At 45.7% G+C, this 26,950-nt stretch overlaps 1 protein-coding gene and 1 long non-coding RNA gene across 4 annotated transcripts in view; one reads left to right on the top strand and one right to left on the bottom strand.

The window, feature by feature from the left end:
* Positions 1 to 382: 382 nt before the first annotated feature.
* LOC142495145 (uncharacterized) lies at positions 383 to 6,500 on the bottom strand. Of its 2 annotated transcripts, none has more exons than XR_012801672.1 (4): positions 6,331 to 6,500; positions 2,403 to 2,561; positions 1,328 to 1,399; positions 383 to 911 (listed from the first exon to the last, which is right to left on the bottom strand). It is a non-coding gene; the product is annotated as an uncharacterized LOC142495145 (long non-coding RNA). The 2 variants fall into 2 exon arrangements; XR_012801671.1 differs by having other exon boundaries at positions 383 to 895.
* Positions 6,501 to 7,652: 1,152 nt separating this feature from the next.
* GLIPR1 (GLI pathogenesis related 1) overlaps positions 7,653 to 26,950 on the top strand; it is a 42,785-nt gene continuing 23,487 nt past the window's right edge. The window contains exons 1-2 of one of the 2 annotated variants that reach the window (XM_075600221.1): positions 7,653 to 8,218; positions 25,720 to 25,965. In XM_075600221.1, the coding sequence (XP_075456336.1) occupies positions 8,063 to 8,218; positions 25,720 to 25,965 (402 nt within the window). In that variant the 5' untranslated portion in view covers positions 7,653 to 8,062. The remainder of the gene's footprint in view (positions 8,219 to 25,719; positions 25,966 to 26,950) is intronic. The other variant, XM_075600220.1, reaches the window with a different exon arrangement.

Below are 26,950 nucleotides of genomic sequence, written 5' to 3'. Positions count from 1 at the left end.
CCAAGACAAACCAAGGTATTTTTTATTTATTGTTGGTCTATGAAGTTCTGCAACTAAAGATGTAAATAATATTTAAATAAACAAGTTGTAGTGCAAATTTTTGCTGTCCAAACTGCAACACTTTCGCATTGATCTCTTATCAATATATAAAGGGTATTTGATATATTTGATGTGTAAAAAAAATTCAATTGATATCACAAAGATTTGTGCAATTGTTTTGTCCCCAGATAATAGCCTCCAAAGCTTGGAAACTCCTCGATACATATCCAATTACAAAACATTTCAATTTCCTTTTAGAACATGTTTTACTCATTTCAAAATGAAAACACGGAGCCAGAATATTTGACATAATTATTTGTATTTGGTAAATAATTACAGGTAAAGCTATTGATCCAGAAGAAGGCGAAAAACCCTGGACACAGAGGTCAATTTGTGTCACAGGTAAAAAATTCCTTCCTGACCCCGGAAAAGGCGATCAGTCAGACATACAGTACAACCCTGGATTAAGGGCATTTTTTAAATACAGTAGTTTATGTGGGACAGGACAGCGGTTCTACTTCCTAGGTGAATATGTGTAATGGAAAATATTTGCTTCTCTGCATGAGGTGTGTTGGGTTGTTCCTGCAAAACAATTTCAAGTTAAATGCAGAAATGCAGCTGACTGGATCTGCAGCTCTTCATAGCCTGGGAATCCTACCAGGTTCCATGCAATGTTCACATGTAACATTGGGGATTTATTATTGGGCTCCTTTGTCACAGATACGTGGAAATATCCTAAAGTTTATAGCTGCTACAGGGTCTGTAGTGAAAACATCAGATTAACATGAACAGGCTTATTATGATCTCGAATTTTAGGATCTTCAGTTCCAACGGGTCCCACAGAATGTTGCAAGCACTGTAAATGAAAGGCACTGGTTTGGGTAAGATATACTGTAAGTCAGGGGAGCGTAAACGTTTTCTCCTGCTGGCAGTTCCCCTCTCTCCGTGTCCCCCCACCCCCCCTCTTTGCTTTGGCGGCGGCATCATTTGACGCCGTGTTGCCATGGTGACGCTTGTAAGAAGCCACCGGAGCCAAGGTAACTGAGGTTTACAGAGGCCTTCGCCGTCCCCCCGGCACTTAATTTAAATGCCTTCGGGAAGCGCGCGGGGTTTAGAGGCCCCGCGCGCTTCCCGAACACACATAAATTAAGTGCCGGGGGAGCAGCGAAGGCCTCTCTGTAAACTTATTTACTTTGGCTCCGGCGGCTTCTTACACCCCCCAGTTTGCACACCACTGCTGTAAGTAATAGAAAGATATGGACAATTACAACACATACTGTATACTCACTGTCTGCAATCACCTGGTCCTGATTCCTGGTTCTGCATCTTGCTCTCCCAGTGGACTTCTCATGTTGTCTGACTGTAAGACCAAATTGACATTTCTAATTGAAAGCCCTTTTCTTTGATGTTGATTCACAACAATGACTACTTTGTGGGGTGTGCCACTAACTTATTAGCGAAACGCAACCCAAACCACAAACATGAATCTCATCCTGGGAGTACCCCTATAGTCCCACCCCCTCCCAACAATGCCCACAATTTTCAATTTGGCCCAGTATCCAAAGAGGAGATTACATTAGCGCTCCTCAAATTAAAACTAAGCAGCCAATGTGGACCTAACTTACTACAATCTATGTTCCTAAGACTTGGTACCCCAGCCATTGCCAAACCAATTGCTTCCCTAGTCAACTCTGTCCTGTCTTCAGGCCATATCCCTGAGATCTGGAGAACTGCCAGAGTTGTCCCAATCTTCAAAAGTGGGGACAAAAACACTGTCTCAAACTACAGGCCAACCTCTCTTCTACCAGTACTATCCAAAGTCATGGAAAAATGTGTTCAATCACAATTAAGCGATTACTATACCAAGACAAATTTCCCTAGCCAATTCTCATCTGGCTTTCGCCCCAAACACTCCACCGTAACTACCCTTCTAAAAGTTTGCAATGAAATCCAGTGTGGAATGGATTATTATGGAATATTCGTTGATTTTGCAAAGGCTTTTGATACTGTTGATCATGCTATCCTGCTTAACAAACTCCAGTGCTCTGGAATAGGGAAGCATGCTTTAAACTGGTTTCAGTCCTACTGATCAGGGAGATTCCAACATGTGTCCATTTCAGGCTCTAACGCCAACCCCTTGGATATCACCTGTGGGGTCCCGCAAGGCTCTGTTCTGGGGCTAACAAAAAGAGATAAGGTGAGCGCACTCTGACTTGAGAATGAAGAACTACTCAGATTTCTGAGTCAATAGAAGGTGGAGTATGATGTCAACCGCACACTGGTAGGTGTGTAGATTTAACAGAACACCCACATTGGGGGGGTATGGGGAATATAAACTGATATGGAGAATAAAAACTACTCACACGGCCTAGTGTGAGTGATGTACATCAATTGGTATCTTTGAAATTTTTGGTGCAGGTTCGTGTTAAGTATCCACTCTCCCACAGTTGTCTTTTGGAAATCCCTCAGTAATGGATCCAAACAGGCTGGTGTGCTTATCCCCTCGTCACAGCGTGGGGCCCCTGTCAGAAAATGGACAAGGAGAGTATGTGGGAATATAATATATAACAATTTATTATAAAATAGAGCTTGAAATCCAAAGATTTGCAGCGGAGCACAGCTGAAGGATGGGGCCAGCACCAGCAGTGAAGGGTTAAAAATATAAATGTATTAGTATATGGTATGAACGGGGGGGAGACAGAACACACTCTGATGCGTTTCAGGCTATGCAGCCCTTTATCAAAGAGCTTTGATAAAGGGCTGCATAGCCTGAAACGCGTCAGAGTGTGTTCTGTCTACCCCCCCGTTCATACCATGTACTAATAAATTTATATTTTTAACCCTTCACTGCTGGTGCTGGCCCCATCCTTCAGCTGTGCTCCGCTGCAAATCTTTGGATTTCAAGCTCTTGTTTACTTACTCTGCGTGATGCACGCACCCATGGAGAAAGGATCAAGGAAGTGAGTATTTTATCTCCCCATCAATGGATCTAAGGGGAGTTGCTGACCGGTAACAGTGCTGCAGGTAAGAGTTTTTGTGTCTTGTGAGGTGCCATAAAACATTGAATACTCCCTCACTAAAAGACATTATATCTCATGACATATCCCTGCTCTTGCACTGGGTCCAATACTCCTAACAGTTGTTATATACCTCTCCGCATCTTGGTTATAAGTATACACCATTTATCTTTGTACCTCATCTGCTGAAGCGCCGCTTCTGGGAATTTCTCCCATTCCTCCATTATTATAAAATAGCACTCACTCGCATAGAAAGACACTGGAGAGATCCACGGCGTGTCCGCTCCCGCTGTGGTTTACGGTCCCCCTCCCTACCGCGTCCGGTGCTGCGTGAGAGCTCCCAAGTGAACAGGCAGGAGCGCACTGCTACGGTAGCCTCTTAGGTCCTAAAAGGTATGGATGGTAGGAGCAACGCGTTTCGCCAATGACGGCTTCCTCAGGCTCTTTGAGGCTGTTAGGCCTCGGTCCCGCTGCGCTCGTTGGCGCGGGCGGCCATGTCGCGAGTTCCCCACCAGCAGGGGAATCCTCGCGAGCCGGTCCCGGTCCCCCCTGGCGGCACAGCTGACTACACGCTGTGGCGCGTCAGCCGCTAGGAGACACAAGAGAATGGTGTTTCCTAGCGTTGACGCGTCACGTGGTGTGGCTGTGAGCCAATGGGGAGGGGAGGCTTCGGGAGGAGGAGAGGCTTCGGGGAGCGGGGAGGAGTGTGGAGTGAAAGCAGGTGAGTGCCTGTCTGTGTGTGTGTCTGACTGCGTGCGTGCCTGTCTGTGTGTGTATGTGTGTGCCCGAGTGCGTGAGTGCCTGCCTCTGTCTGTGTGTGTGTGTGTGTGTATGAGTGCCTGCGTGTGTGTGTTTAAAGTTACCCTCAGCAGCTCCAGCCCGAGTCCGTGGAGGGAGGGTGGGGGGAGAGTAGCGGGTCCCTCCGCTCAAGCCACGCCCCCCCTCCCTGTCAAGCCTCCCACTCCCGCCCACCTCCCGCTCCCTACAGACCGCATATCGCGGTCTGTGTATCTCAGCGCACCGTCTGTCTGCAGTGCGGGTGCGCTGACTCTGGGAGCGGGGCCTTAGCCTTAGAGTAAGCGCCTTGGTTTCTGTCTGTTCACATTGTTTGTTCTGGGGTCCCTACTCTTCTCAGTGTTCATCAATGATCTTCCCACAGCTTGTAAGGAAGCTTCAATACACATGTATGCAGATGACACAATCCTGTATGCACACAGCCATAGCCTCTCTGACCTCCAACACATACTTCAGTCTGAATTTTTGAGACTCGAAAACTGAATTTCCCAAAACAAACTGTTTTTAAACACTGACAAGACTGTAACAATGGTATTTGGGACCTAGACTACATTTTTAAATACAAATATCCACACACAGGAAGAACCTGTGCACCGCCGGAGAAAATATGCAGAGGCTGGGATGTGTGATCGTGGATTCTTTCTTAATGGAGCATAGCAGCGGTGTCTAAAGAGTATCCGCCAGATCCTCTTTAGACACCGCTGCTATGCTCCATTAATAGCATTAGAGCCAGAGACTCTGCTGCTATGCTCCATTAATAAAGAATCCACGATCACACATCCCAGCCTCTGCATATTTTCTCCGGCGGTGCACAGATTCTTCCTGTGTGTGGATATTTGTTGCTCGTGACGTCATCGGCAGCACGCCGGGCTGCTGGATTAGCTGAAGTGTTACATTCCCTGCCGGTTGCTGACCACCCACCGGGACCGGGGAGTCATCTGCAGGTTGCGGTGTGTCAGCACGGACGGAGGATTTTTTTCATCCAACAAGGACGGCCGCACTAACATCATGAACTGTGAGTTTCAATACAACCTTGCTAGAGCTCATATGTGAGCCAGTTGTTTAGGAGAGGCTTTATATGTATGCCCACTCACATTGATGATCGGATTGCCTGTTCCCTCCTCTTGCCCTTCTATATGAGATATAGAGAGGCATACAGCATTATACAGCACATTACCCAGCAGCTTATATTCTTCTGAGCGCCGGATTGGTAAACATATCCAGTTTACTATATTACTAAATTTTTAAATATTCCAGTGACTGAGCTCCAGATCAGAAACAACGCTAACACCACCCTAACTCCTGTTACTAGTTTTAAATACCTGTGCATATGGTTTGACTCACACTTAACATTCGGGATGCACATTTATACCTTGACATCCAAAGCCTATGCCAAACTGGGTGTACTTTATAGGAATAAATCCTCCCTAAGCCTGCTGGTCAGAAAGCGCATCGCACAGCAGATGTGAATGCCAATTATCGACTACTAGCTGAGAGACCCGGCGTTGCCCGTGAATTCAATTTCCCGCTAGGAGGGCGGGGGAGAATGGGGGGGGGGACACAGTGGACAGGAGGGGGGGGGACAGTGGACTGGAGGGGGGGACAGTGGACAGGAGGGGGGGACAGTGGACAAGAGGGGGGACAGTGGACAGGAGGGGGGGCAGTGGACAGGAGGGGGGGCAGTGGACAGGAGGGGGGGCAGTGGACAGGAGGGGGGGTGCAGTGGACAGGAAGGGGGGACAGTGGACAGGAGGGGGGGCAGTGGACAGGAGGGGTGGGGGGGGGGACAGTGGACAGGAGGGGTGGAGGGGACAGTGGACAGGAGGGGTGGGGGGGGGACAGTGGACAGGAGGGGGGGGACAGTGGACAGGAGGGGGGGGGGCAGTGGACAGGAGGGGAGGGGGGGACAGTGGACAGGAGGGGTGGGTGGGACAGTAGACAGGAGGGGTGTGGGGGGGACAGTGGACAGGAGGGGTGTGGGGGGGGACAGTGGACAGGAGGGGGGGACAGTGGACAGGAGGGGGGGGGCATTGGACAGGAGGGGGGGGCAGTGGAAAGGAGGGGGGGGTTGCTTAAAATATTCCGGGTCCCTCCTCTCCACTCCCCCTGTATGTTTCTCCGCTCCCCCCTCTCTCTCGGCTCCTCCCCCCCCCCATGCGCAGCTCCGGTTCCCACCCTACAGTGTCTGACACACACACAGTGTCCCACACACACACAGTGTCCCACACACACACAGTGACACACACACACACACACAGTGACACACACACAGTGTCACACACAGTGACACACACACACACAGTGACACACACACACACACACACACACACAGTGACACACACACAGTGTCACACACAGTGACACACACACACAGTGACACACACAAACACACACACAGTGTCACACACACACACAGTGTCACACACACACACAGTGTCACACACACACACAGTGTCCCACACACACACAGATATGTCACCTCTCTTTCCGGGCGCCACCATCTTAGGCACTCGGCGCCGCGAGGGAGGAAGGGGGTCCTTCCGGGCGCCGTCATCTTAGGCACTCGGCGCCGCGAGGCAGCTGCAGGCTGCCTGCCCACTGCCTGTCCCCCCGCCGGGGAGGGAAAGTGAGCGCCGGGGAGGGAGGTGAGTGTGATGGGGGGGGGGGGGGAGAGGAGAGAGAGAGATTGTGTGTGTGTGTGTGTGGCCGAGGGGGAAGAGAGTGGCAGTTGGGTGACGTAAGACCCACCAATCTGATTGGCCAGAGGCTGAGGACCAATCACATTCACCGCAGCTAGCACCAACCTTTCGATTTTATATATTAAGATGGAGACATAGTAGACGGCTTGGCACCCCAAACCCACCTTAGCAAACTTGACACCCTCTACAATTCAATATGCCGTTTTGTCCTCCAATGCAACTACAACACACATCACTGCGAAATGCTCAAATAACTAGATTGGTCATCACTTGAGTTTAGGCGCAAAGTTCACCTTTCCTGTCTTGCCTTCAAATACTTTCTGGGCAGGCTACCCGTCTATCTGAACAAGCTCCTCACCCTACCACATGCAGCACTTATCATCCGAGATCTGACGCCAAAAGACTGTTCCTGGTCCCAAGGCTCAACAAAGTATCCGGCCGCTCCTCCTTCCCTTACCGTGCACCCCAAAATTGGAACATCCTACCGGAGACTCTCACATCCACAACCAGTTTAAAAAATTTTTTTATTATTATTTATTTATTTATTTTTAGAAATAATTAGCCCTAGCCAGTAGTATTTTATCATAGATTAGCTACACGAGTTAGAGTTCTACAAAGTCATGATACATTTTTAGGGCGTTACCATGCATTTGTGATGGGGTGCAAACCACTATTTACACAATCCACTTGCGGGAATATCAAATATTAAATGTTATATTACAACATTAGTAAATGTAGTAAATTCATATTTCTTTCATGTAATTTTAAATCTTTAACCACAACACACGAAAATTACACAAATGTATATGTATTTTTTTTTTCATTACAGGGAACTTCATGTTAGTCTGAGACATTTTAAGTAACACGTTGATAAACATTACATTTACATGTCAGATACCTAAAAAAAATACCCAAATTAAAGTTTGCGCAGGCAATTTAGTGGGCATGGCAAGAGGGGATTGCAGTAATTGGGTTACCTTTATGCCAACTTGGATATTTGTGTCTTATAAGTCAGAGATGAAGATGATTAAAAAAATATTAAGACGTTTAAGAAATGTGGTTGGGGGATCACTGTACATTGTAGACAGAGTGCTGACGAATCAGCACATAGACAGTCATCAAAAAAGTCAGTATTCACTCAGTAAGCAGCAGTGTACATTTACAGTAGATGTTAGCACAGTCAGTATACACACATTAATCAGTATACACACACACATACTGTACACTCAGTAATCAGTATACCCTCATTAATCAGTATACGCACACATACTGTACACTCAGTAATCACACACGTACTGTACACTCAGCAGTCATTAGTTGGGACCCAGACACAGAACAGCACACGTACATATCAACACCGACATTAGCACATCGGCATTGGGTTGCACATATACAGATACATCCGCACACCGGCATTGGGTTGCACATATACCGATACAGCAGCACACCGGCATTGGGTTGCACACATACAGGCACACAGGCAGAGATCAGCAGCATTGTGTGAGCGGGGAGATGTGGTGGCTGCTCATTGTGCTCCTCAGTGTCCCGCCCGCGGAGGTGGCGATGCCTACCGCCATCACAGACCCTGACTTCATCAAGGAGGTTGTGGACGCTCACAATTTACATCGGTCTAATGTCATACCGCCCGCCAAGAGGATGCTGTACATGGTGAGACCACTGCTGCCAACTCCGCAATGTACAGTACACAAATATAACCAGAGTTCCCTCCATTTCCCAGTGTCCTCCTTCCCTCCATTTTCTCAGTGTCCTCCTTCCCTCCATTTTCCCACTGTCCTGCTTCCCTCCATTTTCTATTTCTATTTGTTCTCTGCATTAAATTATCTTCCTCCTTCCCTCCATTTTCCCAGTGTCCTCCTCTCCATTTTCCCAGTGTCCTCCTTCCCTCAATTTTCCCAGTGTCCTCTCCATTTTCCCAGTGTCCCCCTTCCCTCCATTTTCCCAGTGTCCTCTCCATTTTCCCAGTGTCCCCCTTCCCTCCATTTTCGCAGTGTCCTGCTTCCCTCCATTTTCGCAGTGTCCTGCTTCCCTCCATTTTCTATTTGTACTCTGCATTAAATTATCTTCCTCCTAGTCCTACCCCACTCATGATTTCATTTTTGTGTAGGTGCCTGAAGGTTGCTCATTCAATTGGAGTATAAATCATTCAGATTAATGTGGATTAGCAGTGACACAAAGCGTTCAAGTGAATGCATCTTTCATCACACAAGCCATTCACATGCATCTTTTCTGAAATGCACCCCCCCCCCCCCATTAACCAGTAGACCTGGCATTCAGGGGCATGACATGATATTGTTAAAGGATTGGTGGAGGTTTCTCTAATTTCCTATAATTGGCCTTTTTTAGGGAACTTTAAGGATGAGAGTTATTCATAGATAAAATGATAATGCACAAGAGTTTCTAAAAGTAATGTGGAGACTTCCGGCAGCGCGTGAAGAAGGTGCCCCTCTCTGCTGAGGCCCCGCTCAGACAGGCTGTTACGCGACGTGCGCACGCTTACGTACGTGCTTGCGCACGTTCGGCACTTTTGTAGGTTTGACAATGGGAGTTGTCAAACAAGAAACGACTCCTAGCGGCGAAGTACAGCGTTGACGCGGCTGCACTTGAAGGAGACAACTGAAGTTGTCATTTCAAGCGGCAGCCGCGTCACGTGTATTTTGCCATTACATTCCACACACACTTTGTTTCTTTTTTTAAATTAAATGGATGACGTAAGTCCCGCCTCCACGTCGCATCATTTAGTCTGCTGGGGATGAGCACACATTGCCCAGCAGACAGAGAGAGGCGTGCAAACGTGGACGCAACGTAATGTAGTAGGCTTTCTGAGCTCAGCCTAAGCAAGGAAAAGCGCGTGGGAAAGCTGCAGATAGCCGCTCAGCACCGTGAGGGCGCGGGAAAGCTGCAGAGAGCCGCTCAGCACCGTGAGGGCGCGGGAAAGCTGCAGAGAGCAGCCTGGCACTGTGAGGGCGCGGGAAAGCTGCAGAGAGCCGCTCAGCACCGTGAGGGCGCGGGAAAGCTGCAGAGAGCCGCTCAGCACCGTGAGGGCGCGGGAAAGCTGCAGAGAGCCGCTCAGCACCGTGAGGGCGCGGGAAAGCTGCAGAGAGCAGCCTGGCACTGTGAGGGCGCGGGAAAGCTGCCGAGAGCAGCCTGGCACTGTGAGGGCGCGGGAAAGCTGCAGAGAGCAGCCTGGCACTGTGAGGGCGCGGGAAAGCTGCACAGAGCAGGCCAGCACCGTGAGGGTGTGGGAAAGCTGCAGAGAGAAGAAGGGCACCGTGAGGGCGCGGGAACTCTGCACTTTGCTGCCGGCGAAGTTTTCCGTTTGAAAACTCCCACCGCACAACCCAAATTTGGGCAAACCCAAATTTGCCACGCCGCATCGTTTTCTGTCTGAGCTCAGCCTAAGGCTGCGGTCCCAGTCAGCACTGTAGCAGCGGCGGGGGGGAGGGAGGGGCGGCGCGTGCACAGTGCTTCACAGCGATCTGCGGTCCTGGGAGAGAGGGAGAGATTGCGACGGGAGGGGGCGTGGCAGGGGTTTTGCAGGGGCATGGTCATGACCTCACGCGGTTGGTTCGCCCTCATTGGCTGAACTGCCGGCGGGGTCGTGGCCACGCCTGCGTTGCAAACTGTAAGCTCAATTTCACTGTCTCACTGAAAACCTGTTGAGCGCCGCTGGGGAAATTTGCGCGACAAGGTAATGACGGGGGGGGGGGGGGGGGTCGGTGCTTGAAAACACAGCGCATGCCAAGACTGCTGTAGAAGGTACTGGGGCCGCGGCCTAAGGAGCAAATAAACAAGGAAAAGTAGGGAGAAGTTAAATTAAATAAGCTACAGAAGACGATAAAAGTCTTCTGTAAAGAGAAGTGTCCCGGGACCTTCCGGAACAAACGAGTGCCAGCTCCCGGGGAGAGAAACTGACAGCATTTAATTCTCCACTTAATGCAGAGGAAGTTATGTCCTTTAAGTGTTTAAAATAAGAAAATATATTTACACTAGTTAACTCACTAAGTTAGTAGTTGACGTACGTATATTGTGTAATCTTAGCGTTCAGGGCATTTATTGTTTTGGCAAAATAAATGTAAAACAAAAAGTTATTGTGTTTTTTACTATTTTAGTCCTTACTTATTAGCTATTTATGTAATGTATTGCCATATTACTACACCAAATGAAACACACACACCCCATACAGTGTGTGTGTGTGTGTGTGTGTGTGTGTGTGTGTGTGTGTGTGTGTGTGTGTGTGTGTGTGTGTGTGTGTGTGTGTGTGTGTGTGTGTGTGTGTAATACAACTACATGCTCATCTGCATGTCTTAGGCAGGTCTGCAACCCCGCCTTTCCCCATTATCACCCAGCATACAGCACTTCCACTGCAGCAAGGGATTCTGGGAAATGACATGCAAATGAGCACACAGTGTCACTTTTTGCCTCAAAAACCATTTTTAACATGGTTCCCTATAGGCTTAAGCTTGCTGCATGGTCACAGCTTTGAGCACAGCCAGGGTTTATATACACAAATTGAGTGAGAGAACGGGGGATTGAGTGAGAGGAGGAGAGTGTGAATTGATGAGAGAGGAGGGTAGTAGGACAGTTGCTCGCCCAGAAATGTGACAATTTTGTATGCCTGAAAAAAAGTTAGAATAATAGAGTAATGTTTAGTGGGAGTTGTGGGCTGTACTTCAGAATGTGAGGACGCAGCAGAGAGCCTCTCCCCAGAGGGAGTAGGCTGAGGCCAGGTAAGGTATTTATGAAGAGACATAGTCAAGCCCTAAAGTCTGGGTACTGCATTCAGGGACTGTGACCTGTGTATACCATCATGCATGTACCAATAAATCCCTATTATACCTCATCTGGTGCAATGCTTGAACCAATCTACTGAAGAAGAAGTGCCCCTGAGGTCCATCTTTGTCAAGCCAGGGCACTTTTTTCCAATGATAAGCAGAACATTATTTATTTTCCGTTAATGCATAAAGAACATTTAGCTATATTTAGCTATATAAAACCCCCAATATAAATGCGTAGCGTCTGACTGGGATAAGCTCCACATCAGCTGAGAGCAATATAGCATATTCGATCCCTGTGAATTGAAAGGGTGTTTTTCCCCCCTCACAGTATGCGCTTAGATAATTTCTTGAATATATATATGTACTGTATATAGAATGTGTAGGGGTGTGTGTGTGTGTATATGTATATGTATATATTTATAAGAAAAAGAAAAAGCAGTCACTGGCACTCCTGTATAAGCAAATAATAGTCTGGTGCTAAGGCCATAAATAAAATAGAGCATACTTCACCAGCAGCAAGGATGGCAAAAAAGGACCCAGCACTCAGAGATGCAGGCACAAAAACGTGTATTCGGAGATAAACAACACAAGTCCAACGTTTCGATCCACACAACGGGATCTTTCTCACCCCCTGTGAAAGATCCAGTTGTGTGGATCGAAACGTTGGACTTGTGTTGTTTATCTCTGAATAAACATTTTTGTGCGTTCATCTCTGAGTGCTGGGTCCTTTTTTGCCATCCTTGCTGCTGGTGAAGTATGATGTGTGTGTGTGTGTGTGTGTGTGTGTGTGTGTGTGTGTGTGTGTGTGTGTGTGTGTGTGTGTGTGTGTGTGTGTGTGTGTGTGTGTGTGTGTGCACAATAGCAAGAAAAAGTTTGTGAACCACTCACAAAAAATTATACTTTATCAACATTTATTTATCCACAAATTATTAAATATTCAATATCCCATGTGTGAAAAAGTATGTGAACCTTTAGAGTTAGTACCCTTGCGATGCAGTAACTTCAACTAAGTGTTTCCTGTAACTGCTGGTCAGTCTTTCATATTGGTTTTGCGGAATTTTGGCCCATCCCTTCCTTCAGCACTGCTTCAACGCAGTGACATTTGAATACTTTCTTGCATGGTAGACAAAGGCAACACATGAGTAGTTTGAAAATAAAAATACATGCACTGATAAACACCACTATTCGTGTCAGTTGTTTTTCATTATTAACACATACATTTTTTTTTAATAGAATAAATACACTGGTAAGACAAAAAAGTACTGATTTGTTAAAAAATAAACACAGGGATCCCTATGTATAATGTTTTCAGCTGATTTTTGCCTTACTGTAAATGTAAAATCCCACTATACTGATATGTTAGAGGAGCATGGTTAAGTCACATCTGTAGAGAGAAGTTCCATGAATGGGTTTCTTCATACTGTGTGATGGCTTAACCGGCTCCATTGAGCCATTTGGTCTGATAACTTGACCAGCTTTTCGTGACAGCCTAATAATTTAACTGCAGTCATTTACACCCCTTCTAATACGTGTGTGTGTGTGTGTGTGTGTGTGTGTGTGTGTGTGTGTGTGTGTGTGTGTGTGTGTGTGTGTGTGTGTGTGTGTGTGTGTGTGTGTGTGTGTGTGTGTGTGTGTGTGTGTGTGCACAATAGCAAGAAAAAGTTTGTGAACCACTCACAAAAAATTATACTTTATCAACATTTATTTATCCACAAATTATTAAATATTCAATATCCCATGTGTGAAAAAGTATGTGAACCTTTAGAGTTAGTAACCTTGCGATGCAGTAACTTCAACTAAGTGTTTCCTGTAACTGCTGGTCAGTCTTTCATATTGGTTTTGCGGAATTTTGGCCCATCCCTTCCTTCAGCACTGCGTCAACGCAGTGACATTTGAATACTTTCTTGCATGGACGGCTCGCTTCAAGCCCTGTCACAACATTTCGATGGGGTTTGGGTCTGGACGTTAACTGGGCCATTTTGAAACACAGTATTTCTTTTTCTGCAGACATTCTTTTGTAGATCTGCTTGTATGTTTAGGATCATTGTCGTGCTACATGTCCCACTGACATTCTCCTGTAGAATCTTCTGATACAATGCAGAATTCATGATTGTGTCAATGATGGCAAGCCGCCCAGGTCCTGAGTCAGCAAAGCAGCCCCAAACCATCACACTCACACTACAATGCTTGATGGTTGGGATGAGGTTCTTCTGTTCAAACACAGTGTTTGGGTTTCGCCAAACATAATGTTTCATATTGAGACCAAAAAGTTCTACCTTTGACTCATCTGTCCAGAGAACATTGTGCCAGAAGTCTTGTGGATCATCTATGTGCTCTTTGGCGAACTTCAGAAGGGCAGCAATGTTCTTTTTAGGGAGCAGTGGTTTCCTCCTGGCTATCCTTCCATCAACACCATTCTTGTTCAGTCTGTTTCTGATAGCCAATGGGAGAGTGGCCTGCAGATGATTGGATGTTGCTTTGGGGTTCTTTGTGACTTCCTGGATGATTTGCCGGGTAGTACTTGGAGAGATTTTAGTAGGGTAACCGCTCCTGGGTAGAGTGACTGTGGTCTTGAACGTTCTCCATTTATCTGACAGGGGATTGGTGGAGACACAAATGATTAGCACCGCCCCTAGACATATTCAGTCCACTGGTAAACAGAGACGGGGAGAAGTGCAGGTGGGGAATAATTGCTGTTGCAATTAACCCCTCGTGTGCCCAAGGTAGCGCCTGCGCATAGCTTGCGTGCGGTGCGCCTCACTCGTGACGTCAAGAGGGCGAAGCCTGAGTGAGGTCCATGCGGTGTCCCCCAGCCTGGCAAAGCGGCGCGCATTAGTCGCTTCGTCACGGGACGCATCACTGTGGTGGAGCCTAAGCGTGGGCCGTGCGGGGTCCCTCAGCCTGGTATTGCAACGTGTCACCCGTCTCATCACGGGGGGCGTCACGAGGGCGCGGCCGACGGACAATCCTCACACCGCATTGCTTTGGACACAACCCCCTTGTGTCTACGGGACAAATTTTGTGAGTTTAACTCGGGTGAGGTACCACCTCATTAGTACCTTAATTACTTAATTTGATCAAATGTTTTTATGGTAATTCTACCCTCCAAATCCTTCAGTCTCCAAAACTCATGTTGTCTCCATATTCTATCATTTTTGCTATCCAGTCCCGGAGCAAAGTCAGGGTTACCAAATAGAGGGGAATACCTCGAAGTCAGTGAGCATCTAAATTTGTTTATTGCTTTAAACCTTCTTTTGGGGTACCAGATTAAATTACGGAGCTCCAGGGGGCTTACATTTTGCTCTCTAATACCACCCATCTTCGCATGCCAGGGTCTGTATGCCACTGTACAATTTGACATAATTGAGCCGCTTTGTAATACGAGAGCAAGCAAGGTACCGCCAGCCCACCTGCCGAAGTAGGTCTTGGTAGAATTTTCACTTTAATACGCGTTTTCTTGTTTTTCCAGATACATTTTGAGATTCGAGATTGCATGGACAAAGTCCACGATAACTACTGGGATCAGAAGAGCCTGAAACAAATATAGAATAAGAGGCAGAAGATTCATTTTAACGCTATAAATCCTTCCAATCCATGAGATATTATACGAAGACCACTCTCCCATATCTCTTCTCAGGGACTGCAAGAGTTTAGGGTAATTAGCCTTGTATAGCGATTTGTAATTTTTTGTGATATTTATCCGAAGGTATTTGATTGCCTTGGGCTGCTAATTGAAATTGAAGTTTAGTGCTATTGACGTTTCCAAATCTTTAGGCATATTTAAGCTTGGGGCTTCCGATTTGGACTGATTGATTTTGAATCCTGTCACCCTATTAAATCTCCCCTGTAGGCTGAATAGGTTGGGTAGAGAGGTGAGAGGTCGTGATAATGTCAGAATGACATCATCCGCATATAACACCATTTTGTGGGATTGAGACTATTTGGATTCCCGAAATATCCGGGTTGCTCCTGATTTGGACAGCCAGTGGCTCCATGCATAGGGCGAACAACAGGGGCGAGAGCGGGCAGCCCTGTCTGGTGCCACTCTTAATTCTAAAAAGCTCAGGGAAAGCCTTGATGTATTACTCTTGCTGCCGGCTTAGTATACAATGCCTTGATTACCCTTAATATTCTCCCCCCAAAACCAAAGGCCCCAAGCGTGGCATTCAGATATGGCCAATCTATCCTGTCAAAGACTTTTTCTGCGTCTAGACTTAACACTATCCCCGGTATTTTGTTGGCATTAGTAAACTCAATTACGTCTATAATTCTTCTAGTATTGTCGGCCGCTTGTCTATCTCTAATAAATCCAACTTGATCCGGGTGAATCAGCCTAGGCAGTATAGAAATCAATCTGTTAGCCAATAATTTTGAGTAGATGTTGATATCCAAATTTATTAATGATATTGGCCTGTAGCTTTGACAATTTGTGGGGTCTTTGCCCTTCTTATAAATTAATGAGATGGGCGCTTGGAGCATCTGATCCGGGAACGGAGCGCCTGCCAGGACTGAGTTGAACATCCGTAGCATGTAGGGGGCTGGGATCCCAATAAACTTTTTATAGTATAGGTTAGAGAACCCATCTGGGCCTGGCGCTTTAGAGGGTTTAAGATTTCTATCTACCTGCAATAACTCTTCTAAGGTAAAATCTTTTTGTAGGAACTCTCGCTTCGCCCCATCCAACCTAGGCAAGGTCGAGTCAGCCAAGAAGCTCTCTAGCGCTTTAGTCGTGTTTGCGTTATGCATCACCTTCTCCCCATTGTAAAGCTTTTCATAATATGTATTAAACTCCTCCACTATGAGTTTAGGGTTAGGCACCAAGTCTCCCCCAAGTGTCCTAATGGAGTGAATATTATGATTTGGGTGCCTACTGCGGATTTTGTTAGCTAGCGGGGTATCTGGCTTGTTTGCTTTTTTTTTAAATGACCTCTTCGACCAACTCAGCGTTTTCTCAGCCTGGGAGTGGGGAGCATATTTAGTTAAATTCTCATGTCCTGTAGCTCCTGCAAGGTATCATCGCTACCGTTTCTGCTATGTAGGATATAGAGCTCGTGTAACTTCGCTTTTAATTGGTTTAATTTTGTATCTCTTTTCATTTTCCTACCGGCTGCTATATTAATTAATGTGCCTCTAAGGGTAGCTTTGTGAGCCTCCTATAAGGTTGTGTTGGAGTTCACGCTATCTCTATTAATCCTAAAAAAATTGCTCTAATTCCCCCTTAAGAATTTTGGTTATCTCTGGGATCTTTATAATTGATTTGTTAAGTATCCAGTTTGCTCCTGGGCTGTCTAGTTTAATTTGTGAGCACCGTAGCTCTATGGGTGTGTGATCTGACCATGAAATATCATGGATCCTAGAATAGGAGATCTTTGGGACCAGTCTATTGGATACAAAGAAGTAATCAATTCTGGTATAACTGTTGTGCGAGTTTGAGTAGAAAATTAAGCCCTTTTCTCCAGGGTGCTGTTGCCTCCAAATGTCTACTACTTGCTTGTCTCTTACTCTTGACATCAGCGCCACCGTATCTTCGTTCCTACCCCTTCTGGTCTGGTATGTTTTGTCAATGTCTGATCAATGGTCTTGTTAAGGTCCCCTATGTTGCCCTTTGCTACTTTATTCAGGATTATGAAGAATGTCTTGAAGAATTGAGGATAATTTTCACAGGAGGCGTAGATGTTTGCCAGTGTTAGGCAACTACCTTAAATAGTGCCAACTACTATCAAAAATATGCCTTCCTTGTCTCTCTTCATTTGATCTATTTTGAAGGGCAACTTATTGTGGATCAGTATAGCGACTCCTCTCTTTTTCTCTTTAGCAGAGACAAGGTGGAATTGTCTAAAGTTTTTGTCTAAAATTTTAGGGAAATTTGTTTTGCTAAAGTGAGTTTCCTGTAAGAGCAAGCTATCTGCTTTCCTCTTTTTGTACTCAGAGAAAGTAATGCATCTTTTATATGGGCTATTAAAACCTTTAACATTGTGAGATATAAAATGTACCTCCACTTGTGTCTGTTATGTTCTTCTCTTACCCTATTCATGTTCACCATCTGACGCCGCCGGGGACTCCAGCTCTGCTTTCTCTGTGTATTCCGTGTTGCATTTTCTTCACCCTCCTGACCGGGAAGGGGGATGGGATCACACAAAAGGGTAGACAAGGCAGAAAAGAGATACAAGTAATGAACAAGACTAACTGAGCCTCTTTTGGTCCTGAATGACCTATGCTCATCTGCCCTTAAGAAGGAAGCCTTCTCTGGATCCTCACACAGGGCCCAGAAACATGGGCAATAGGTGTGCCCATGATCCCGCAGGTCTTTACCTGCGAACTGGGTTAGGCACAGCTCGCTGGAGTGCCAGCACATGCTGACAGCCGGGACAAGGACACTCCGGCCTTTCCCCCGGCACACATCTTTTATAGAAAACGTTTATTTATTTTATTTATAAAATGTTTTACCATGAAGTAATACATTGAGGGTTACCTCTCATTTTCAAGTATGTCCTGGGCATAGAGTTAAGATGACAAATAATACATGGTTACAAATACAGGGTATACATTATATACAAGACATTGTATGCACAGTTACAGGTAGTATATATTATAGGCGTATGTAACAGTTACAGACCAGATTAAAATGTGAGACAGCCTTAGTTTTGAAACTGGTGGTGGGTGTGAGTCTCCGGTAGGTTGTTCCAGTTTTGGGACCATGAACAGCCTTTTGGAGTCTGATCTTAGATGATAAGTGCTGCATGTGGTAGGGGTGAGGAGCTTGTTCAGATAGATGGGTAGCTTGCCCAGAAAGTATTTGAAGGCAAGACAGGAGAGATGAACTTTGCGCCTAGACTCAAGTGATGACCAATATAGTTCTTTGAGCATTTCGAAGTGATGTGTGTTGTAGTTGCATAGGAGAATAGAACGGCATATTGAATTGTAGAGGGTGTCAAGTTTGCTAAGGTGGGTTTGGAGTGCCGTGCCGTATACTATGTCACCATAGTCGATAATTGGCATTAGCATCTGCTGTGCAATATGCTTTCTGACCAGCAGACTTAGGATGGATTTGTTCCTGTAAAGTACACCTAGTTTAGCATAGGTTTTGGCTGTCAGGGTATCAATGTGCATCCCGAATGTTAAGTGGGAGTCAAACCGTATGCCCAGGTATTTAAAACTAGTAACAGGAGTTAGGGTGGTGTTAGCATTGGTTCTGATCTGTAGCTCAGTCACTGGAAGCTTTAGAAATTTAGTCTTGGTCCCAAATACCATTGTTACAGTCTTGTCAGTGTTTAAAAACAGTTTGTTTTGGGAATTCCAGTTTTCAAGTCTCAAAAAGTCAGACTGAAGTATGTGTTCAAGGTCGGAGAGGCTATGGCTGTGTGCATATAGGATTGTGTCATCTGCATACATGTTTATTGAAGCTTCTTTACAAGCTGTGGGATTGTATTGTATGTCTTTATTTATATAGCGCCATTAATGTACATAGCGCTTCACAGTAGTAATACATGTGGTAATCAAATAAATAACAGATAATATAAATAACACATGATGGAAATAAGTGCTTCAGACATAAAAGTTCAGGAAAAGAAGGATGCAACGCTCTACGGTTTTCTAAATAAAGCCAATTTATTGTGCCACACAACGTTTCGACCACTAGGTCTTTCTCAAGTGACTAGGCTTTTATTTTATATCAGACATAAAAGTAACATTAAGGAAAATGAGTCCCTGCTCCGAGGAGCTTACAGTCTAATTGGTAGGTAGGGAGAACGTACAGAGACAGTAGGAGGGAATTCTGGTAAGTGCATCTGCAGGGGGCCAAACTTTATGTATCATGTGTTCAGAATATCCACTGTGCTATTCATATGCTTCTTTAAGCAAGTGTGTTTTAAGGTGGGTCTTAAAGGTGGATAGAGAGGGTGCTAGTCGGGTACTGAGGGGAAGGGCATTCCAGAGGTGTGGGGCAGTCAGTGATAAAGGTTTAAGGCGGGAGAGGGCTTTAGATACAAAGGGGGTAGAAAGAAGACATCCTTGAGAAGAACGCAAGAGTCTGGATGGTGCATAACGAGAAATTAGGGCTGAGATGTAAGGAGGGGCAGAAGAGTGTAAAGCTTTAAAAGTGAGGAGAAGAATGGAGTGTGAGATGCGGGATTTGATCAGAAGCCAGGAGAGGGATTTCATGAGGGGAGATGCTGAGACAGATCTAGGAAAGAGTAAAGTGATTCTGGCAACAGCGTTTAGGATAGATTGTCGGGGAGACAGGTGAGAGGGAGGAAGGCCGGACAGCAGGAGGTTACAGTAATCAAGACGGGAGAGAATGAGGGCCTGAGTCAGAGTTTTAGCAGTCGAGCAACAGAGGATAGGGCGTATCTTTGTTATATTGCGGAGGAAAAAGCGACAGGTTTTAGATATGTTTTGAATGTGAGAGAGGAGTCGAGTGTGACCCCTAGGCAGCGTGCTTGGGCTACTGGGTGAATGATCGTAGTTCCAACAGTAATGTGGAAGGAGGTAGTAGAGCCAGGCTTGGGAGGAAATATGAGGAGCTCTGTTTTAGCCATGTTGAGTTTAAGGCGGCGGAGGGCCATCCAGGATGATATAGCAGAGAGACATTCAGAAACTTTGGTTTGTACAGCAGGTGCAAGGTCGGGTGTTGAAAAGTGCATTTGTGTGTTGTCAGCATAGAGGTGATATTAAAACCCAAAAGATGTTATTAGGTCACCTAGAGAGAGTATGTACAGAGAAAAGAGAAGAGGTCCCAGGAGATGGCCCTGGGGTACCCCCACAGAGAGATCAATAGAGGAGAGGACACACTGATTCCCCTCGCCCAATTGAAGAATGGCAGCTTGCACATGCGTCTGTGATTAGGACACAAGCACGTCCTGCACAGCAATACCGGCTCCCTACCTCTACCGAAGAGAAAAAAGGTAGTGCTTCACTGTAAGTACATTTTCGCTTCACATACATGCTCTGGACCCATTGCGTATGGGGTATGGCTGTATGTGGCAAATAACTTCGCGTTGGGAATAAAAGAAAGTCTGCTGCTATTCATAATGAAATGACAGGACATCCAAATCTATAAGTACAAAGAAAAAAAAAGTGTAAAACCTGATCATTGATGAACACTGAGAAGAGTAGGGGCCCTAGAACAGAGCCTTGCGGGACACCACAGGTGATATCCAAGGGATTGGAGTTATAGCCTGAGATGGACACATGTTGGGATCTACTGTACCTGATAGGTAAGACTGAAACCAGTTTAAAGCATGCTTCCCTATTCCAGAGCACTGGAGTTTGTTAAACAGGATAGCATGATCAACAGTATCAAAAGCCTTTGCAAAATCTATGAACAAATCCTCCCGAAGGGGGTAAAGACGCCGCACAGCCGCAATGAATGGAAGAAGCCTTCTTCCATTCATTGCGGCTGTGCGGCGTCTTTACCCCCTTCGGGAGGATTTGTTCATTGCCGTTCATCATCGCCTGCACGCCGAGCTGCGCCAGACATCCCCTTCTCCTGTAACCAGACCCGGAAATCCTTCAAGGGCCGCCGGTCAGGTGACCGCCCACCGCGATGGAGCGGATGCAGGGTTGGCGGTGAAGAGGCTATCAGTCGCTCGTGAAGCTGGGAAACGGGGGGGCCATGCTTTGCCCCCACATCCATACAGCTCCAGGGAGAGGTCTGTGTGCAAGAGAAGCTACACTACTGGAGGACGTCACGGGCATGGAAGCAGTTACCCCTGAGTCAGATAAGTGAATCTTTTTATCTCAACTACATGGTGCTCTTAGGGAGCCTGTTGCTGGAAAAGATCATTCACATAATATATTGTCTTTATTCTTGGGGTCCACCATAGCCTAAGTTCCAATACATCACTGGGCAGCATTGTTCTATTTCTGAGCGCCTGGTGGGTCAATCGTCAGATTTACCTGTTTGTACCTTTGCAAAATCTAGATATTGCACCAGTGAGTTGTCCTCGTTCCATTCCACACTGGATTTCATTGCAATCTTTTAGCACGGTAGTTACGGTGGAGTGTTTGGGGCGAAAGCCAGATTGGAATTGGCTAGGGAAATTTGTCTTGGTATAGTAATCGCTTAATTGGGAGTGAACACATTTTTCCATGACTTTGGATAGTATTGTGAGAAGAGAGATTGGCCTGTAGTTTGAGACAGTGTTTTTGTCCCCACTTTTGAAGATTGGGACAACTCTGTCAGTTTTCCAGGTCTTATGGCCTCCAGACAGAATAGAGTTGACTATGGAAGCAATTGGTTTGGCAATACCTGGAGCACCAAGTCTTAGGAACGTAGATTGTAGTAAGTCAGGTCCACATTGGCTGCTTAGTTTTAATTTGAGGAGCGCTTGTGCAATCTCCTCTTTGGATACTTGGCCAAATTGAAAATTGTGAGCAGTGTTGGAAGGGGGTGGGGCTATATGGGTACTCCCAGGATGAGATTCCTGTTTGTGGTTTGGGTTGCGTTTCTCTAGTAAGTTATTAGCACACCCCACAAAGTAATCATTGAATGCATTTGCAATGTCAGTGGGGTTTGTCAGAGTAATAGCCCCCTTAGTGATATTACTTGGTTGTTGATGGTTAGAAAGCTGGAATATGTTGTTGATAACCTTCCAGAAATTAGCTGTGTTTGATGTATTCTGGAGGAGATTGTCAGAGTAATATTGTGCTTTTGCATGTTTTCTTTGCCTTGTGCACATGTTCCGCAGGCATCTGTAGTGAGTGAGATCTTTGGCAGTACCAGGTACTTTGTAGCTTTCCACAAGGACAATTTTCAAGTCCTGGAACAGGTTTGTTATATCTTTTTTAATGACCAATTGCATTTCACGATTTTTCACCCTTCTCCTGTGTTGAATCTGTATCTGATCCGCCACCGGGTGAAAAGTCGAATTTTCTCCCTTCTTGTGCCATTTCTGCGCTTGAGAAATACGCTTTTAAATCCAGGGTTTGACGCTTTTTCTGTGAGCGTGTTGTCATCCTCCACTGTTTATGTGTCTGGGACAATATTTTAGGCAGCCCGATCTTGTGTGTTTATGCCGTTAGGCCTCGGACATGGTGCAGGGAGCGGCGCTGACCCGTGCTGAGGCGCGCGCATGCTTACCAGTGAGCCCCTGAGTGTCTTACCAAATCTTTAGTTTCAGCACTTACGGGAGAGCAGGGCCGGTCACGTGAGCGGTTCACCCCAATGAGGACGAACCAGCTCCGTGATGTCACTGGCCCGCCCCACAGACACGCCCACGGACGGCGCGCTCTAAGGCCAGGGAAAGCACCGCTTTCCCTCAGTCTCAGCGCGCCTCCGCACGGCTTCAGTGTCTATGGACTAACCCTTATATTACAATTGTGCGCCGGGTATTAGCGGAGCTTTAGGACTATGCTGCCGTACCTGTTCACATCGCACATGCGCCTCGAAAAGACTGGTTTTGATTAAAGAAGGTTATCATGGAAAAACTATGAAAGTGTCGTAATTATCATTGAGGTCACAAACTTTTTCTCAACACTGTATATATTTACTTATATATGTGTGTGTGTGTGTGTACAGTATATATGCATTATTCCCTAATAAATATTTTATAGATAGATATTATACACCTACGGAAAAGTATGTGTAAGAAAAGAAATGGTGCGCTATAAAGTGATGGTATGTGTTAATAAATTGGTGTAAACAAATACAGTTAAGGGATAACAATTATCGAGTAAATACAGTAAATATCAGTATCATAAAAACAAAATTAGTGACAGTGCTCAAAAAACCTAAAAGCATATATATAGTCCATTGAAAAAGATATTCAATCAAATTATGAAAAACTCTTTTCTATAGTGATATAACTTCCAATTCTTTAGTGGAACCAGGGATCCCAGGCATGTGCTGCTCTCTGGGAGATTTTCCACTGCTCCTTCAGTTCATGCAATGAAAAAGAAAGCGCACAAAATGCCCATAGTGTAATACATTTTTGATAAAAATTACTAAAAACAAGTGGTATTCTACTCACAAGGTACCCATAGAAATACAGCTTTCACACTTTTAGGGAGAAGTGTGGTGCCCAGAAGAAAAGTCATGCAGTGTCCATAGTATCCAATTCCTTGTTTCTGTCTGCTGCTACGTGCTCGGTCGGTGCAGTCGCTTCAGTGATGTCACTCACCGTGCGCGCTATTTCCACAGTTTTACAGACAGCGGGTGGTATCGGGCTTTCTCGGGTATTGGGCAACCAGCTAGGTACCAGATTAACCCATTAGCCCTACACGTTTTGTGATAGCAATCACTTCATCATTCCCCTGATGACAGATAAATTAGAACAGGTATGCGCAAAGTAGGGGCTGCAAAATTTTCTAGGATGGGGCGAGGCGGTTACAGAGGCCCCGCGCTTTTCCCCAAGGCATTTAAATTAAATGCCGGGGGAGGCGTGAGGCCTCTGTAACTTCTCTTAGCTGCTTTCAGCGGGCTCTTCAGGGACGCGTCGTCAAATTACGCCATGGGGTCAGGTGACGTGCCGCGTCGCCATGGCAACGCACGCTAAATGACATTGCCGGGTCAAGTGACGTCACATGACCGACGGTCTCATTTGACGCTGGGTCCTAGGACGGGGGCGCAAGCGCTTGGGCTACAAGGCAAGGGGGCGCAGCCCATAAACTTTACGCACCCCTGAATTAGAGCTTTATTTATAAAATTGTGCCGACCTTTATTGATTACTAACTTGTATCGCTGTTAATCATTAATGGTCTTCACACATTAGTAGAGAAGAAACATTAGAGGTTTCGAAAGCTCTGTGCTTCATTTCATCTATGAGGAACCCTAATGTTGCTCCGCTAAGACGTATCACAATCTACCACAATTCTACATTTCTCCAGGGCCAATATTACTATGTGAAATATATTAGTAAATAAATTGTCACTCCAGTAGATAGTTATCTGTGTGTCACATGTTGCCATAAAGTGGTGTTGCTATGCTGAACAGTTTCAAATCCTTTTGGAACTAACCGGCTCAAAGAAATACACATACACACAAATATGGAGGGCAGTGGGGGCGGAGGTACTGGACGCTATGTAGGTGAAGGTGGGAATTCTGGGTGCCATGTAGGGGGTGGTACTTGACAAAATGTGGGGACAGCAAGGGATACTAGATGCTATGTTGGGGGATCGGACAATATGCCGGGGGAGCTGGATCTGAGTACCGGGCGATATGCAGAAGTAACCGGAGACAAGACATTACACAGGAGGGTTAGAAGGAACAGAGACTGGACCCTGTGCAGGGGGGTAAGGTGGTCAGTAGCTGGACTTCTTCAGTGGAGTAGGGTATTATTACTATTATTAAGCATGTAATAGTCACCTCAGAACAGGGCATTACTGGACAATAATGTCCTGGCTGAGTTCAGCTCTAACCAGGGCATTATTGGCCATTAATACCTGGAATTTTGGGTACCTTGCCAAATCAGACAGCAGGGAGTTCAGTATTTACATTGCTGGTGGAAGGGAAGTCAATCTTCCATCCAGGAGTGTAGGGTAAGTGGGAGAGAGGTCTGTCAGTGGTCCAGAGGAGGGGGTCGGGGGAGGACTCTAGGTGGTCGGAAGAAGCAGGGGGAAGGTTGCAGGGAGACCCGGAGGCAGTCGATAGATGGTTCGGAGGAGCTGGGGCCGGATGGGAGGTCCGGAGGCAGTCCCAAAAGATCGAGGGCATGACATCCGTCTAGAAAACGACCCCTACCCTCCAGTTGAGTAGGAGAGGGGGCGTGCTGTTGGTAGAGCATGGGAGTGTCTGGGGCATGCCAGTGATAAATTAAGAGAGTTCTCCAGCCTTCAAGTTATCCACTCTGGGCATTATTAGCCAGGTAATGAACGCCCTGTTTCTCTGGGATTATTAATAATCCATAAGATTTAATGCCAGTAATGACGAAGAATATCACATCTTCCCCCATAATTCACCAGAGTAAGAAAGACTGCTACATCTGTAAAAGCCACTTAGTTGCCAATTGCCAATTATACCTGTACCACATTTAATAGTACCTGCCCAAAACACATACTTTTAACAAGAAAAGGCAAATTTGATAAACAGAAAAAGTGGGGTGCGGGAGGGGTGACAGCTATAGCAGCGTGATGCCCTTTACTTTTTGCTCTAGGGCTTTACGGTCCAGACCTATGTTAAAAATGGAGAGCTTAGCAAATTTAGCCAAATAACTTGTTTTAATAATAATAATAATAATAATAATAAATTAATTAATTAAAAAAACGCAAATATTAAGTCATTCTAGTTTCTTCAAAAATGACAGTGGTTATAACATGTTTGATTTGGGTGTGAGTTTTATATATTACTACAACAGTACAAATATATACTAAGGAATTTATCAGTAGTGAACTTTAATCATCATTATGTAACTAATCACTGTTTCTTTAATGTTGCAGTCATGGGACCCAGATTTAGCAAAAAATGCACGAGCATGGATTAGTAGATGCAAGATGCAGCATAATATATACCTGCAAAGCAGACACAGAAACCATCCCGTGTTCCTTCATGTGGGAGAAAACCTCTTTAGTGGGTCTTTTTATAATGCCACATTTGCAATCAATTTATGGGTAGGCGAGATCAAAGACTATGATTATAATACACATGTCTGCAACCCAGGAAAAATGTGTGGCCACTACACTCAGGTGAGATATTTATTAATATATACTTTAATGGATATATGCTATGTATATTTCCTGTTAAAAATGTAATGTTTTATATTTTGGGCCTCATGCAGTAAGCAGCGATAAGCCACTTATCGCCAAAAAAGTCTACTGCTTTTCAGTAAGCAGCGATAAGTCGGCGCTAAGAGACGTTTTCAACAAAATGTTTGCCAAAAAAAATCGCCACTTATTGGCAGTTTTTCAAACTCACTCAATTCTAGTAGCCCGATCAGCTAATCGAGGCTGATCGCCGCTCTAGAATTGAGATTTCCTCTCCAAATCGCCTTGCTAGAAAAAGTTGGCAAGAGGGTAGTGAGAAGCTGCCGATAAGCGGCGAGACGGCACTTAGAAAAGAAAATGCATTTTTGGTCTCCAGAGCTGATACACATTAATACCAGAACCGGAGACCCCCGGCTTGAATCAGATGCATGAAAAATGCATTTACAGGCAACTTCATTATCTTAGCGGCTAACCACTAAGGCAATGAAGGGATTAACCACCAGTGCCATGCTTATTGTGGGTAGTGGGGGTGACTGAAGGTGGTATTTGGCCATTGGTGTGTGTTTAGGCCTTGCGGGGGTTTGCGGATGAACTTAACCCCTTCATTACCTTAGCGGCTTTTACCTCTAAGGTAATGAAGGGGTTAACCCCACCCGGTAGGCCTTAACACCCATCTTTGGGGCTACTACCCCTTTCCCCACCCCCACTACCCACAATAAACAAAAATACACACAACAACCCTACTACCCACCTCCTAGGCCACCAATAACCATTACAATATGTAATAAACACCAATACACAACCCACCCACCCCCTGTGCCCCAACATAAAACCATAATAATAATTAATACACAGGATTAATACCAGAGGCCGGCAGGGTCCCCGGGTTGTCCCCACGGGTGTCTTGGGGCGGGAATACACATGTACATGTCATTACAGGGGTTAAATCACCGTTCTGGGTCTTAGC

The sequence above is a fragment of the Ascaphus truei genome, chromosome 5, assembly GCF_040206685.1.
Source record: "Ascaphus truei isolate aAscTru1 chromosome 5, aAscTru1.hap1, whole genome shotgun sequence".
Taxonomy (NCBI): domain Eukaryota; kingdom Metazoa; phylum Chordata; class Amphibia; order Anura; family Ascaphidae; genus Ascaphus; species Ascaphus truei.
Note: the sequence above shows the minus strand (reverse complement) of the source record. Positions and strands in the feature narration are given on the sequence as shown.